Source organism: Blennius ocellaris, assembly GCF_963422515.1.
Source record: "Blennius ocellaris genome assembly, chromosome: 20".
In the NCBI taxonomy this organism is placed as follows: Eukaryota; Metazoa; Chordata; class Actinopteri; order Blenniiformes; family Blenniidae; genus Blennius; species Blennius ocellaris.
Genome location: NC_137669.1, coordinates 1,535,598 through 1,552,661, shown reverse-complemented (window position 1 = coordinate 1,552,661; position 17,064 = coordinate 1,535,598). Strand labels below are relative to the sequence as shown.

The 17,064-nt window shown below is 44.7% G+C and overlaps 1 protein-coding gene across 2 annotated transcripts in view; it reads left to right on the top strand.

Annotated features, from left to right (window-relative positions):
* Positions 1–17,064, top strand: part of enpp2l (ectonucleotide pyrophosphatase/phosphodiesterase 2-like) — a 116,968-nt gene that overhangs the window by 68,185 nt on the left and 31,719 nt on the right. For both annotated transcript variants that reach the window (XM_080516461.1, XM_080516460.1), the window contains 7 exons: positions 4,886–5,011; positions 5,096–5,127; positions 5,205–5,332; positions 7,808–7,886; positions 8,448–8,535; positions 10,225–10,409; positions 10,688–10,745. In XM_080516461.1, coding sequence (XP_080372587.1) covers positions 4,886–5,011; positions 5,096–5,127; positions 5,205–5,332; positions 7,808–7,886; positions 8,448–8,535; positions 10,225–10,409; positions 10,688–10,745 — 696 coding nt within the window. The remainder of the gene's footprint in view (positions 1–4,885; positions 5,012–5,095; positions 5,128–5,204; positions 5,333–7,807; positions 7,887–8,447; positions 8,536–10,224; positions 10,410–10,687; positions 10,746–17,064) is intronic.

Here is a 17,064-nt window from a genome sequence, read left to right as displayed (position 1 = left end):
GATTGGTGGAGGATGAGATCTTGTAGTGGCCTCGTGGGGGCCTGGCTGGCGGCCTGGGGAGTGGGGGGCACCCCCCTCCACATCAAGTAAATGTATGTGTGTAGGGATTTCTTATCTCATAAGGATCACTATTTATGTTGTGGTTGGCTATCGATAATGATTAATAATTATCAAAGATAGTTATTTATTAGGCTATTGAAAATTTAATCTGATGTGTATCAGAACCTCGGAGCTCCACCTGTCTTAACAGGAAACGATAGTCAATTCAGTTCTATCAGTCTCATAAGATATACTAAACAGTTAATCAGGGATTTGAATTAATAGTTAAATTAATTACAATTACCAGGATTAACAGTAAAGATTGAAGGATTTCTGAGTTCTTGACACAGAACCGGTTGGTTTTCCTTGGTTGATGGGAGATCAGACTCTGGGCGCTGATCTCTTGTCCGGGGAAGGTCTGACCCTCGTGGTCGGGTCAGCAGAGGAGTGGAGGAGTGAAGCCCACTGGTTGCAGGCCTCTGGTGTTAGCTGTGTGCTTACGCTGGGTGAGTGGAGCTGCTGGGGAGCAGCTCTTCCTTGGTGTTCACAGGACACGACTTGCTGCAAGTGTAGCGGTTTTCTTTTGTACTCTCTCATGCGTTGTGTTTATTCATGACAGGCAGTCAGGCTTGAATTGACGATATTTAATGACCACTGATGAAAAACACAGATAAACATGTTCATCACCAGTCTCACAGCCAAGTCCACAGACAGAATGAACGGAAATAAAATAAAATTAACAGGAGTCAATGACAAAAGCCACGCCGCTAATATTAGCCATTAGCTTTCGAGGTAGGCAACCCACACAGTATTTTATAAAACAATATAATACGAGAAAAGTCAATACAAAATGTCAGCAGCAATTAAACATAGTACACCCAAGCAAGTGTGGCAATTAATAGACTGTTTTCCCACTTTTATAGGTTATTTTATAGAAGCTTAGCTTTAGCCAATTTACCATGAGCTCTCCTGGTAGCAGACTAAAGCCCCGTTTCCACCGCACAAAAAGTGCCGGCCTAGACCGGTCTAAACAGCTCCGGTTCGCGTGTCACGACAGGAATGCGGTCTAAACCGCTCCAAAGGCGACCGCTTTTCCGCTACCCTTCCGTTGGGGTGCCGGGGACCATGGAACGGGTCTGAGTTTGAGCTGCTGTCTGCTGATTGGTCAGTGATTTACTACACGCCCTCAATATGTTAATGTGTCGGCTGGACGAATCCTCTGCTGTCAGTGTGGTCAGCTGTGCTCTGGTTGTTTTTATTTTCCTTTTCTTTTCTTTGCTGCTCAACTTTAGTGTTTGTTGTGAAACAGCGACTTGAGGCAGGGGGAGACCGGGGGGAGGGACTTTGCATCACGTTGGAGTTTTCTGTTTGCAGCATAGCGCTCGCCGTGGCGTGGATGCGCTTCCGGGACACCGGAGTCTGGAGCTTTCGTCTCCGGCGCTGATCGCGCTCCGGCAGCTCCGCTTTCCAGAGGCGGTCAGTGTTCTGTTCAGCCGCGGTCAGTGGCGCTTTATCGCGGGGACGGACCGCGGAAGCGATGAAAAGGAACTCGGAGCTCGGCGCCTCCGTGTTCCGATGCTGAGCTGCCGGATCAGCGCCGGAGTGGAGAACCTCCTGCGTTTGAGCAGAAAGCTCCAGACTCCCGTGTCTGAGCCTCAGCCAACCGGGGGGAACGCTCCGGCCACTTGCCCCACACCCGAGCGCTCGAGTGGGGGGCACGTCGCCCCAAGTCGCCGGCAAGTGGCCGGAGCGCTCTCTCACAACAAACACGGAAGTTGCGCTGCAGCTCTCCGCTGCAAAAAATGACTGCTGCAAAAAGTAACTTTTTTTTTTTCCGCTGCAAAAAATAACAGTGCAAAGTGGAGAATTTAAACAACAACAGAGGATTCATAAGATCTACATCTGACGACTTTCTTTTCTGTTATAATGTCACATTTCTGTGGAGCTCATAAGCCCCGCCCACTTTTAACGCTTCTCTCTGCAATGGAAACACGACCCAAAATTTCGGTCGGGGTCTCTATTCCGTACCGTTCCGCTCCGTCCCGGCACTTGTGTGCGGTGGAACTGGGGCGCTGCTCAGCACGGGTTCACTGTGCTGTCTGCAGGGGCTGCATGGGTTGCATTCAAGCACCCACCAAAAATTGAAAACTTGGAAATTACAACAAAAAGAAACAGTGAAAAATGCATTCTCAAACAGGGTCACAATCAACAATAATAAACCAGATGTCGAGCAAAAATACAACATTGTGGCAAGTGGAATCAACATTAAACAACCGTTACACAAGACTCTATGAGACTGGTTCTGCAGGCTTTTTGTTGAAAGTTTGTGGATTCGAAGGTGTCGAATCCTGAGAGCTTCAACCAATCAGTGACTGGCTGAGTGCATGGGGGAAGCGTCTTTTCAGCAGAAAGCGGGGGAGGATCTGCTGTGGCAAAAGGTCCCCCTCACTGGGTGTGATGGTCAACCACATTCCTGTGTCCAAATTCATGTCATGACTGTGTTTCATGACAAATGAAAATTGTCTTTCCTTAGAAATGAACAAACTTTCTGTGGTCTTGTGAGATCTCAACATGTGTGGGTATGTGTATATGTGTCTATGTGTGTATATGGATGCTTGGGTGTGGGTGTGTGTGTGGGTTGGGATTAGGGGATGGGGCGGTGGGGGGGGGGGGGGGGGGGGGGGGGGGGGTATTGGGGCTCCTGGGGGTTGGAGGGTGGCTGTCCTCCGGCCGGGCCTCCGGCTGGGACTCCGGTCTTCCTGGTCTGGGGGGGGGGGGGGGGGGGGGGGGTGGGTGTTGATCTGGTGGAGGGCTTGCCCCCGGGGGTGCAGCGGGCCTGTCCCTGCTCCGGCCTGTCCCGGCTTGGCGGCTCGGGTTGGGGCCTGGGGCTCTGCGCAAAGGGCTCTTGTGAGCCCCTCTTTCCTGGGGTGGGGTTCTCTCTGCACTCTCCGTCTGGTGCCTTCCGGGTTGGGACGTAGCTCTCTGGGGTGGTTTGTCGCGTCTGGCCTTGGTGGCCTCGGGCCCCGGGGTGGTACTGCGTCCCCCCACAACAATTCCAATCACACACACACACACACACACACACACACACACACACACACACACACACACACACACACACACACACACACACACACACATTCACACTTCCACTCCTTATTGATGAGATTTGCTGCTGATGTTTCTTATTTTCTGCTATTGTTCTTTCAATTATCAAAATCATGTTCTTGTGTGGTTTTGTTTTTGCTTTTATTATCATTGTTGTTGTTGTTGTTTTGCTATTTGTTTTGTTGTTGTTGTCATTGTTTTTTTTTTGTTTTTTTTTGCCTACCTGCTAATTTATACTCTTGCTAGAAAATTATGTTACTGTCTAGATAGAGCTGCTCAGGCTTGTTTAATCTAGGAAATCATATTACTGTCTAGATCAGTGTTTTTCAACCACTGTGCCGCGGCACACTGGTGTTCCACCAGATCTAGTCAGGTGTGCCGTGGGAAAGTATCCAATTTCACATTTTTTTCTAAAAATCATTTGCTCTCCCAGCCGCTGTCGGCTGTGAGAGCAGAGTGGTGAAGCGTAATCATGTATAAATACTCTTCACCAATAGATGGCAGCACATACATTTGCCGGTGAAATGAAACTTAACAGAGGTCAGTGTGGTTAATCTCCACCATCTTGCTGCTCCCATCTTGTATCAAAGTACTGTGTCAGTGACAGTGATGAAGAAGTTTTTGAAAAGGAAGAATGATAACCAGGATCTCAGCTCTGTGTTCATCCAAACATGCCCAGGTTTCACACTGAGTAAAAATTAAAAAAAAAGAAATTGGGAAATACCTTTTTTCTGTATTTATTTGATTCCTGTTGATAAAACTTTGATGAGAATGATTTTATATTGTTAATATAGGCTATAGAGTTTCACGTTTTAACAGTTTTGGGTGGTGGTGTGCCTCCAGATTTTTCCAAACAAAAAAGTGTGCCTTGGCTCAAAAAGGTTGAAAAACACTGGTCGAGATAGTTCTGCTCAGGCTGGTCTAATCCCGTAACAGTTGGAAAATATTTGGATCAGTGTGATTACTGTAAAAAATAAATAAATAAATAAATAAATATATATATATATATATATATGTATATATATATATATATATATATATGTAGTACTAACAAGGGTATTGTATGTATCTCCCCACCCAGTCTGTCTCTCTGTCTCTCCTCTCCTCTCCTCTCCTCTCCTCTCCTCTCCTCTCCTCTCCTCTCCTCTCCTCTCCTCTATCCTTTCACCCCAACCGGTCCGCAGAATTCCTCCACCTCTGACTCTGGTTTCTGCAAAGTTTCTCCCTGTTAGAGAGGGTTTTTCTTTCCACAGTCGCAAATAAACCTGCTTGCTCATGTGGATATGTTGGGCTTTTCTATTTTCTCTGTAAAAGCACATTGGAATGATTGCATTGTATTTAAAAATGTAAAAAAAAAAAAAAAAAAAGAACCTTTCGGGTTTAAACTGCTCTTCTCCAGAAGGGGCCTCACCACTGCCATATGTGCGGCATGGTTGGGTTTGGTCCTTCTACAAGTCAGTTTTCTTCATCTATTTCAATAATTTTGCCATTGTATATGTATATTATATATATATATATATTAGATGTTTATGCCATTTAAATATGAATTTTGTGGGGAATTTGTTGAAGCTCTGAAAAAAGTGTCCTATTACATGACCGGCTCTGCAACGGCACCCTGTGTTTTTGTCTTTTGAATTTTTTTATGTTGATATTTTGTAAGAAAAACTTTAAATGTATAAGAAAGAAAGTAAAGCAGATGTTGAACATGTGAGCTTTATGATGACGATATGTGTGTCAGGTATGGAGGAGGCTCACTGTGACCGGACAGAGTTTCTCAGCAGCTACCCACTGAACATCGACGAAATCCAGCTTATTCCTGGCTCGCTGGGCAGAATAAGACCCCGCGACCCCAAATCCACCTCATGTGAGTCCACATGGACTCACCACTATTACAGTGGCTTCTTGTCTTAATCCAACTGGTTTCACTTCTCTCAATTTTGTTTTCCAGATGATCCAAAAGTCGTGGTGGCAAATCTGACAGTGAGTAACAAACTGAACATGATAGAGGACGAGGAGGTGGAGGAAGTGAAAGGTCCCTCATCACTCTTCTGTTTCAGTGTAAGGTGCCGACTCAGCACTTCAAGCCATACCTGAAACAACATTTACCCAAAAGGCTTCACTACGCCAACAACCGGCGCATCGAGGACGTGCACCTGCTGATGGAGAGGAAGTGGCACATTGCCAGGTAACCTGAGCAGTGCTAACCAAACAAACACCATAAGTCCCAGCAGCTACACTCTATGTGTTGGAAGTATGATGGTATGGTATGATGAAGTTCATAAACATTTCCCTCCGATTTTTTAGATTCAGATTCAAATTCAGACAGCTTTATTTACCCCACAAGGAGCAATTAATTTGTAATTCCCAGTTGTACATTTGGATGCATGCCTTGCACTCATTCAATCTGGTGGGTGTTAGCAAGCGGCATAGGGAAATGTTTAAAAAATAAGAAATCAATAAAACCAGAAAGAGAAGCATTTAACAAGACAAAGAAAGAAAAAAAACAGTAATAAAAGCCAATAAATAAGATAGACAAGTGTAACATCATCAAGACATTTACGATAATTGAAATTCAAAATGTTTTAAAATCAGTGTAGTGTGTCTTTAAAAGCTTTATGACAGAGGGAATGAAGGACTTTGAGTAAATGTTGGTTTTCCTTTGGGACACATAATAACGTCCACCTGAAGGCATGAGGGGAAATTCCTCAGACAGGATGTGGTCTGGTTGGCTGCTGATCCGTTTTGCTTTCTTAAAGGTATAGTAGAGGATTTTCTTCTTCCGGGTGGATCATCAAAATAACTGGTCCTCCCAATTGTCAATCATTCTGGTGATATATGACGTAAGCCCGTCGTACGTGCTCGTCCCTGCGCGCAGCTCACTCCACACGGTCCTCATCATGCCGGTGGCCGACCCGACGCATTATTCTCCCACATTTTTACACAGTTTCACCCCCTCTGGTGCAAATCTTCTTGTAAAGTGAGCTTATGTGAGCGATGCCGACTTGTGACTTGTAAACAGAGCGTGCACGAGGAGAACTGGGCTCGTGCATGTCTCTCGCACGCGTTTTAGTAGGCGTTCCGTCTCGGGAGCAGGTACAGCGTTGCGCATGCGCATTTTTTTCAAACGGTGGAGAGGGCGGTTCTTTCCTAAAATTCCTGAAAATCCTCCTGTATACCTATAAGTACTTGTTGCTCCCAGATTGAGCCCAAGTCCCTCTGTGGAGTTCCAATAATTTTAGAGCAGAGTTTGACGATATTATTGAAACTGTTTATGTCTTTCACAGACAATCCATTGTACCAGCAGGTACAGGAAAAGGTTAAAAGACTTTCAATAAAGGAATGATAAAGATTTGGTAAAATTGTGTCACAGACATTAAAATAATTTAGCTTCATCATGAAATAGACTCTTTGCTGACCTCGTTTGGCGATCAGCTCCCTGTTTAAGTTGAATTTGAGTTGTGAGTGAAGCACAGTGCCAAGATGTTTATAGGAGTCTACAATTTTCACCTTTTTGTTGTGAATGGTGCTTTCTTATGGTCTGTCATTTTTCTTCCTAAAGTCAATGATCAGCTCCTTGGTTTTTTTTAACACATTGAGATCCAAGAAGTTATTTTCACACCATTCTACAAATAATGGTAAGGCCTGACTGTGGTCGGAGTCTTGACCTTGAAGAAGACTCAGGAGGACAGTGTAATCTGAGAATTCAACAACATAGTTGCCTTCCTGTGATGTTCTGCAGCTGGCTTTGTACATGATACAAAGCAAGGGAGACAGAACACAACCCTGAGGTGAGCCTGTGTTTGAAAGTCTTCTACTGGACATGTGTCTTGCTGGATTCTGTTTGTTAAAACAATCTAAAAGCAACACTAAAAGCTGGGCAAGTAGATTAAAATACGATGCAAGGTGGTCATTTAAAATGTGAGGTTGCATCTTATTAAAAGCTGAAGAAAAGTCAGCGAATAAAATCCTTTGGTACTTTGGTTTCTCCAGCTATAAAAAGTTTGGCATCATCACACCCTTGCTGCTTTGATAGGCAAACTGTAAAGGGTGTAGTTTACTGCTTATAACAGGAGCCACTATGTCTTTTATAACCCTTTCAAAGATTTTCATGATCAGACATGTGAGTGCTATTGGTCTGAAGTCATTTAATTCCATTCTTCGTTGCCTTGCCAGACAGCATGAAGGTTGCCACTGCTGTACTGCAGTTCTATCTTATCTCTATATTTTTGCTATAGCCTTCCTTACTTCATTTCACACTTCTCTCAATACATTTTTCATCTCCCGAGGATCCCCTATAAAGTAGGTCCTTTTCTTTTTGTTAATGATTGATTTAAGTTCCTTTGTTACCCAAAGCTTATAATTGGGATACTTAACCACCTTCTTGTTTGGGATAGTGGAATCTACACAGAATGTGATATATGATGAGATTGTGTCAGTCAGTTCATTTACGTCTGCGGCCGTATCATAAAAAAACATTCCCAGTCTGTACATTCAAAGCAGCCCAGGAGATAACCTTTAACATGACACAGTGACATGGGGTTCCACTCTGTTGGTGCTGAGCCACCTGCCATTGGTCAGACTCTAGTGCCTGTCCATTGTCTGTCTCTGTGGATCAACAAGCCACTAAAATGCACTTCTGTGTGAAATTCATCCCTTTCAGAAAAATGCCGGAAAAACTAAGGACTCGCTGCGGTTTCTTTGGTGACCACGGCTTTGACAACAAGATAACCAGCATGAGGGTACGATACTTCTGAACCAGGCTGCAATGCTAACATATTAGCTTTTATTATAATGCTAAACATGTAGCCAGCAGCTAATATTAACATTTAGCCACCAGCTCATGCCAACATGGAGCCATCAGCAAAGTAACATGTAGCCATCAACTAACTCTAACATGTAGCCACCAGCTAACGCAAACCTGTAGCCACCAGCTAATGGTAAGGTGTTGGATTCAAACTCCATATGATTAAGATAAGTCAAGATTATTTTGTTGGGTAAGCATATATAAGTATTTCATTCCAGATAGCAAAATGAGTTTGACTTGAGAAATGTTGCTTTTTGTCTCAAATATTAAAGTGTGTTGAAATGCGATCAATAACCTCAGAACCTCCAGTTAATGAGATTGATTGTTATATCACATCTGCAATCCAGACTGTATTGAAACATATGAGATACTTTCAGTTTTCCTCCCCTTCAGTTGTGTTGCAGTGCCACACTCCAACTTCTCACTGAACAGTGGCAGCAAAAAGCCAACTTTCAGGCAATTAGCTGAACTTCTGAACTGTGCATTTTCTCCTCAGACGATCTTTATGGGTCACGGGCCGAGCTTCAAATTCCAGAAGAGAGTGCCGGAGTTCGAGAACATCGAGTTATACAACATCATGTGTGGTGAGAAAAGCTGAGTCAAAACTGGAATAGCTGAGTCAGAAGCAGAATAACAGAGTCAGAGCTGATATAATATATAATATATAATATATTTATAATATAGAAGCAATAAACTTCATCATCAAAATGCATCAATATGCTTAATGAATGAATCATTTAATGACATTTGAAAATTAATGATTTAAAAAAAACCTATAAATTCATCTTGAAGCAGGACTGAACTCCAGACTCACTGGTACCAGTTCAGTCATACCGGTCCAGTGTCACCAGTTCAGGTCTGCATCTCGTCCAGAACCGGAACAATCTGCCAACCAATGACCGACTGCAACAGGGAAACATACAAACTGATGACAGGCTGCACAGGCGATCCTCCAGAAACATACCGTATTTTCCGCACTATAAGGCACCTAAATACCTCAAATGTTCTCAAAAGCTGCCAGTGCGCCTTATAACCCGGTGCGCCTTATATATGGAAGAATTGCTCTACTCGAGACTGCTATTTGACAGCTGAACAACCAGAAGCTTTTATTTTGACAACTCTAACTTCTCAACCGGATCTTCAGAGCGGACGACACTCCACACAACACCTTCATCACTCATGGTTGCACACCAACATTCTAACAAACCAAAATAACCTAGATGAAATAATGACTCCCTAAACTGGGGAACAAAAACACATAAACACAATCAACACAACACCAAGCCCAACAACAACCCACAATAACCTCCAACAACACAAAACATGAATTTGTCACTGCAAGGCATGATGGGACATCATGCCTTGCAGCGACAAATTCATCCTGAGCTCCTCAGTGCAGCCGATAGAAACTCCCATAATTCATTGCAGCTGTTTGTGGTGTTTTAAATGCAATTATTGGGGGTTATATTTGGTTTGTGGTGTCGGTAATAATTGTGTTGTGTTGTGTTTTTGTTGCTTAGTTCATGTAGTTTAGTTTATTACCGGTAGTTGTAAGTTGTCAACCAGCAGTGAAGAAGGTTTTGTGTGTAGTGTCGTCCTGGCATAGGCTGCAGGTAGGACTATCAAAATAAAGTGTGTGCACCTCTCTGGGTGTTAGAATCAGTGGAAAATGTAACCTAATGGCTTTGAGCTATAAAGGTTGTTGACCACTGGTCTATTGCATGAGCCTTATAATGCGGTGTGCCTTATATATGAACAAAGTTGTAGATTATGTCAATCAATGTAGGTGCGCCTTATACTCCAGTGTGCCTTATAATGTGGAAAATACGGTAATACAGGAACATGGTACAGGATATCTGGTAGTGGACTTCTAGAACCGGACCTCTGGTAGTGAACTTCTGGTAGTAGATCTCTGGTAGTGGACCTCTGGTAGTGAACTTCTGGGAGAGGAGTGGACTTCTGGTTGTGGACCTTTGGTAGTGGACCTCTAGTAGTGAACTTCAGGGAGAGGAGTGGACCCCTGGTAGTGGTTGGTCCAGACACCCTTCAGGGTGATAAACTGCATCTCTAGTTTTTTCAGGTAGATGAAAAGCAGCAACAGAACCAGGCTCCTTTAAGTCCATTGTTCTGTGATCATTTCAGCATTGCCCTTCAGAGGGTTGACCCAGGGAGCAGGACCCCAGTTTGATTCCTGGTGTGTCCAGGAAGATGTCCAGTGTTAAACTCTCCTCTCCCTCTCTGTTTCTCTTTCTCTCTCCCCCTCTCGCTCTCAGATCTGCTTGGTTTGACTCCGGCTCCTAACAACGGGACTCACGGGAGTCTTAATGACATGCTCAAGCACCCGCCATTTTTTCCTAGTATGCCGCAGGAAGTCACGGCGCCGGTGCCCGCCACTGACCTCACCGTGACCCATGACCTTGCCATGACCCCTGACCTGGGCTGCAGCTGCCACGATGAGGTCTCTCTCTCGCTCTCTCTCTCTCTCTCTCTCTCACTGTCTCTCTCTCTCTCACTTACACACACACACACACACACACACACACACACACACACACACACACACACACACACACACACACACACACACACACACACACACACACACACACACACACACACACACACACGCTGATTGGTTATTGATTAACTGTTACACTCACTGAAAACAGACTAGCTGATTGCAGCTTGTCACTTTAAATGAGTTGATTTTCTGAATTTGTCTCTTTTCCTTTTCAGAACAAAGTGGAGGGGAATATTGAAGCCTTCAGCCCTGCACGAGACGTCTATACCTTCAGTAAGTCTGTAGACTGAAGGTCTACACCTCCAGTTAGTCTGTCTGTAGGCTGAAGGTCTACACCTTCAGTTAGTCTGTCTGTAGACCGAAGGTCTAAACCAGTGCTCCCCAAACTACGGCGCACCACTATGGCATTTAGATTTTTTTTCATATACAGTCAGGGCTCAACATTAGGGCTTGAACATCTGGGACTAGTAAAAGCTTTGCTCGGGCAAGTGAATCATCTACCCAGCTTGCCCGAACGGGCTAGTGGTTTTATTGGCGATATTTGTACTTTTTTTTGGCAAAAATCACTTGGTATCGCCAACAGTTCATGCCACCGCACGGCACCACCATTTCTCGCCCCGAGTGCAATCACGTGATTCTTGCATGATTGCCGATGATAGCATGGAAGACGCTTGACGCTGATCCCAGCCGCTACTCTTTTTTTCCCGATTCGTGATCCCCATTCAGGCCAGTGATGCTGTGTCTTACCTGGAAAACATGCATTTTAATTGGATAGTGTCACGTAATGCCTCAGGGAAACTCCTCGTTGTTCGCCAATTTTAATTTTTAACTTCCCTAAACATTCAGATCGTCACCCGAACATATTAAAAACCCACTCAAATTCAACATATAAAAACAACTTAAACTAAAACAATGTATTTTTGATTATTTTGACTTTCCAATCCGAAATTTCATAACTTTTTATGGTTCAGAAAAAAAATTTGAGTGAGCATGGAGAGAAAGGGTTATTTGGTTATGTGTAGCTTTCTGGAAAACAATACATTTTTACTTTTAGGCACCCCTGCGTTCGTCACACTTTTTCTGTTACAAACTGACCACGGCCCCCCATCAGAGAAGGGAAATGTTATGTGGGCCTCACAGGAAAAAAAGTTGGGGACCCTTGGTGTACACCTTCAGTTAGTCTGTCTGTAGACGGATGGTCTACACTTTCTGTTAGTCTATAGACTGGACATATACTCCTCCAGTTAGTCTGTAGACTGATGGTCTATACATTCTGTTAGTCTGTAGACTGAAAGTCTACACCTTCAGTTAGTTTGTCTGTAGACTGATGATCTACAGTTTCAGTTAGTCTGTAGACTGAAGGTCTACACCAGGGGTCCTCAATTATTTCCCCCTGAGGGCCAAAATCAGACCAGCATGCCAAACCAAGGGCCGGAACAGCCGCTGGTTTTGTAAAACCAAAAGTAAATGCAAAACCAATTAAAGCTGCAAGCAGCATTGGACGGGACCTCTCAAAAGACTGCCTGTCGGGGTGGGCACAATCCTCTAGACCGGATCGGAAAGAATTTTGGAAGTTTTTAAGTTTTTTTATTATGACTTTTATTTTGGAAAAAACGGTGTCAAAACCAGCTAATTAGCTAGTGATTCGTGACCGCAGCACCCCCATTAGGCCACCTACCAAATTTCAGCTCAATCGGACAATGTTTGTTAGCATGCTAATGGGTATGCTAGGCGCAAGCTAGCTGATCCATCTGAAGATCTCAGGTGGTACTCCCCATGTGGCCCCGATCCGGAATCTGCTTTTACTTCAATTCTGGTGTCAATGACACAGCGCTGATGGAACATGAAATGTTTTTCAAAAAATTCCACCGACATGAATTTGAGGGCCTTTGTCAGTTGTGTACGGATTACAAAAGGAACCTGGCCTGGCCTTTAGCAAACTGCTGCATAAGCCAGCAGGTCAGCCCTTAGAGCAGCACTGTAATGTTCCTGCTATCCAGGCTGCCAATCACACACCAGTGATGAAACCTGAAGCTACAAGAAGCTGCCATATATGGAGTTATTCACTGATCAATCACAGTGAATAACTGTGATTGATCTGTAATGAACAGAATGAACTGTAATGAACCTGAAGCCGGATTGCGCAATCACGGTGTCGAATTTCACTGCAGCTGCAGGTCACTTTAGCCCCGTTTCCACCTCACAAAAAGTGCCGGCCTAGACCGGTCTAAACCCCTCCAGTTCGCGTGTCACGACAGGAATGCGGTCTAAACCGCTCCAAAGGCGACCGCTTTTCCGCTACCCTTCCGTTGGGGTACCAGAACCATGGAATGGGTCTGAGTTTGAGGAGCTGTCTGCTGATTGGTCAGTGATTTACTACACGCCCTCAACATGTTAATGTGTCGGCTGGACGAAGCCTCTGTCAGTGTGGTCAGCTTTACTCTGGTTGTTTTTATTTTCCTTTTCTTTTCTTTGCTGCTCAACTTTAGTGTTTGTTGTGAAACAGCGACTTGAGGCAGGGGCAGACTGGGGCTCGGGACCTTGCATCACGTTGGAGCTTCCTGTTTGCAGCATAGCGCTCGCCGTGGCGTGGATGCGCGTCCGGGACACGGGAGTCTGGAGCTTTTGTCTCCGCCGCTGATTGCGCTCCAGCAGCTCCGCTTCCCAGAGGCGGTCAGCGTTCTGTTCAACCGCGATCAGTGGCGCTTTATCGCGGGGACGGACCGCGGAAACGATGAAAAGGAGCTCGGAGCTCGGCGCCTCCGTGTTCTGACGCTGAGCTGCCGGACCGCGATCAGTGCCGGAGTGGAGAACCTCCTGCGTTTGAGCAGAAAGCTCCAGACTCCCGTGTCTGTGCCTCAGACAACTGGGGGGAACGCTCCGGCCACTTGCCCCACACCCGAGCGCTCGAGTGAGACAAACAAATTTCGTGGGCGTGGCCACTCTGAGAGGGTCAGGGGAGTGCCCGGATGAGGGTTAGGGTTAGTCGCCGAAAGTCGCCGACTTTTCAGTCCAGTCAGTGAAATTGATCCTGGACCTCTGAGCGGAGCACGCATTGACCTAATTATGTCAGACCTGCACAGAGTCCGGCTCCAACTATGGTGTGGGATGAGGTTTAAAAAGGTAGAGCAGCGCATTTCCCCCCATAAATTCAACTTTATTTCATGTTGATGTAAAGCTCATGGGCTGGCGGGGGCCAGACATGTTCTGGCCTGTGGGCCACTGATTGAGGACCCCTAGTCTACACCATCAATTAGAAATTCAGTCTGTAGACTGAAGGTCTACACCTTCAGTTAGTCTGTAGACTGATGGTCCAAACCAGGCTTCCACAATTCTGGGCCTCAAGGTCCGGTGTCCTGTATGTTTTAGGTTTCTCCCAGTTGCAACACACCTGAATGTAATAAGGGCCTCGTTACTTGGTTGTTTACAAGCTTGATGATGATGTCAACATCAGATTGAGGTGGGAGAAAGTGAAAACCTCCAAGCCCGGAATTGGGGAACCCTGGCCTAAAACTTCAGTTAGTCTTTCTGTAGACTGATGGTGTATGCCAGAGTTGGCCAACCGGCAGCTTGTGTGCCACATGCTGCTCTTTAACTGTCAATGTGCAGCTCTTTGATCCATTAACTGACAACATCAGACTGCGCCTCTTTCGGTTATAAATAGGTGTCATGTGAAACTCAGAATTGTGAAGTCGTACTTAAAAACATCATGTAGCGCACTAGTCCATGGAAAGCAGCATCCCTCTGACATTTGTTGTCAAACAGTTTAACACAAAACATGCCTGAACAAGGTAATAATGATGGGAGAACAATAAAAAAATGGCAACAGAGGATGATCAATTCACAGAAATACTAAACTAAATGGAAAAACTGCTCAACGTAGAAATACAGTCCTGGGAAGAAACATACTTAATCCTCCGCGCAGTCCACCCCCAACCACGATGACACACTGCACAGCCATTGCTATGCTATATTTGTCATGTTGGGCTAGTTAGAGCGTACAATGGTAAGTACTCAAAGGCTCAGGTACATAGACACTTCAGATACAGGCAGGTATGTGAAGAAGTTGGAGTTAATTGGTGTATTAGACCAGACACACATACACCTGCTGAGAACATGTTGGTAAAACTCCAGCATCAATAACTCTTTAATAAAATGTCCTCAACCCTCAAGCAATGCCTCTTCGCCATCGGTGGGAAGTAGAACATATCAGATTTTTCAGATTCAGTTTATTTGCCATTTGTAGTATGGAAACTACATTGGAATTTTTTTTTTTTTAAAACAAGCTCAAAGTGCTCTGTCATATGTTTAAAAGACATTTCATGATAAGAAAACCATCAGTTAATCAATGCCACATAAAACACTACAGGGTAAAAAGGGTAAAATACTGTGCAATAAAAGTCCATACAAAAATACTGTAAAATACTGTACAATAAAAAGTCCTCTTGGGATCTCAAAAGACCATAGAAAGTTCATTCATTTCTAAAGAAAGACAGTCTTCCTTTGTCATGATATACAATCATGACATGGGAAGTCTAACTCAAGAATCTCCCTGAGCATCTCACAGCAGGGGGGTCCTTTTGCCACTGCAGACCCATGCATGCATGTCCCCCCTTTCTGCTTAGAGGAGACTGACTCCCCCCTCCCCATGCTCTCAGCCAGTCGATTGGTTGAGGCTCTCTGGATTCAACACCTTTGAATTCCCCCTCCTTCATCAAAAGCCTTGGGAAGAGTTTTCCTTCCAGTCTTCTGGCCCTGTGGACACCAGGGAGGAGCTGCATGCCAGCAGCTCAGCTGTAGCCCAGCCTACTAAGAGCGAACACCAGAGGCCTGCAACCAAAGGCCTCCACTCCTTAGATCCTCTTCTCATCCGACCACGTAGTTCAGACATTCCCTTGATCCGGAAACCAGCACCCAGAGTCTGTTCTCCAAATCAATCAGGAAGGCCATGACAGACGTGAGCAACCAGCTTCTTAAAACTGGAAAAGACAACAACTAGGATGCTGCAAAGGAGGACGGCTCCTGAATCATCGACTTGGTCTTCTTCTCCTCAGCCTGCAGACAGCCAACTACAGTTAGCAGGAGGAGTTACCTGCTACAGGAGCCAGCAGCTTACCTCCAGACTGGACAACAACCAAACTTTCAAAGACACCAAGGAAGTGGTAACAACTGTAGGGATTTACTACCTCATATGGATCACTATTTATGTTGTGGTTGGCTATCGATAATGATTAATAATGATCAAAGATAGTTATTAGTAATGTTATTGAAATGTAATCTGATGTGTATCAGAACCTCGGAGCTCCACCTGTCTTAACAGGAAATGATAGCCAATTCAGTTCTATCAGTCTCATAAGATATACTAAACAGTTAATCAGGAATTTGAATTAATAGTTAAATTAATTACAATTACCAGAATTAACAGTAAAGATTGAAGGATTTTGGAGTTCTTGACACAGAAGAGTCGACATTTCATTCTCCTTTGTGCTCATTAATAAAACAACAAGTATGATTCCAAACATTATATTTATTAACAATGAAAACAAATAAAACACAGATTCTAACTACCTATATACAGCTGGGTGTGTGTAGGTGTGTGTGTGTGGGGAGAGAGAGAAAGAGAGAGAGAGAGGTTGAGGGAGTGTGTGTGTGTGAGACGTGTGATGAACTACAAAACAAGATGGCGGATCACAAGAAACTACATTCAAATGGAGGTTATCAGAGAGCAGGAAGTCTGTCCTGGGTCTCCACCATGTGCTGGAGAACAATGGAACAATAGAAGCTAGCCTTAGCATCTGCTTCCTGTGTGTCTCTGCTAAAGGACCATTTCTAGAATGAGTTGATGTGAATGAGACTTGTTTTGTAAAACGTCAGGAGTCGTCAGATGGTGTTCAGTTACTGTGTGATGTTGTCTTTGATGTGATATGTGTAGGATTGTGAGTTAACTAGTTAGAAAAGCAAAGACTAGCATGCAGACCCTGTGTCTGTGGCAGAGCTAACGTTGGTTTACAGGTTGATCACTGCTCCTAATATCATCATCTATAGAACTCAATCACTGTAACAGAATCAACACATCTTCATAAAGTTAAACAGTTCTATCATAGCATCAGGTTTAACTAATCTCAGGTAAAGCCCAGTTGTTGTTAGCACTTCCTTGAAGGAGTTCAGTTGTTGTCCTGCTGGAGGGAAGCTGGTGTCTTCTCCTGTAGTTAGCACCTCCTGCTAACTGTGGTTGCTGGTTCTGCAGGCTGAGGAGAAGAAGATGGAGTTGATGTTTCAGGAGTCCTTCTTTGCAGCTCCTGGTTGTTCCTTTGTTCAGACTGAGGAGCTGGTCGCTCAGGTCTGTGATGGTTTTCCTGCTTGTTCAGGAAAAACACAAAGAAGTTCTGTGAGGGTCCCTGGTCCCGTCCTGGAGAAACCAGTTGGTTTCCCTGGAGAGCAGACTCTGGGCGTTGGTCTCTGGATCAGGGGAAGGTCTGACCCTCGTGGTTGGGTCAGCAGAGGAGTTGAGGAGTGAAGGCCTCTGGTTGCCGGCCTCTGGTGTTAGCTGTGTGCTAACGCTGGATGAGCTGCTCTCCAGCAACCCTCCTCC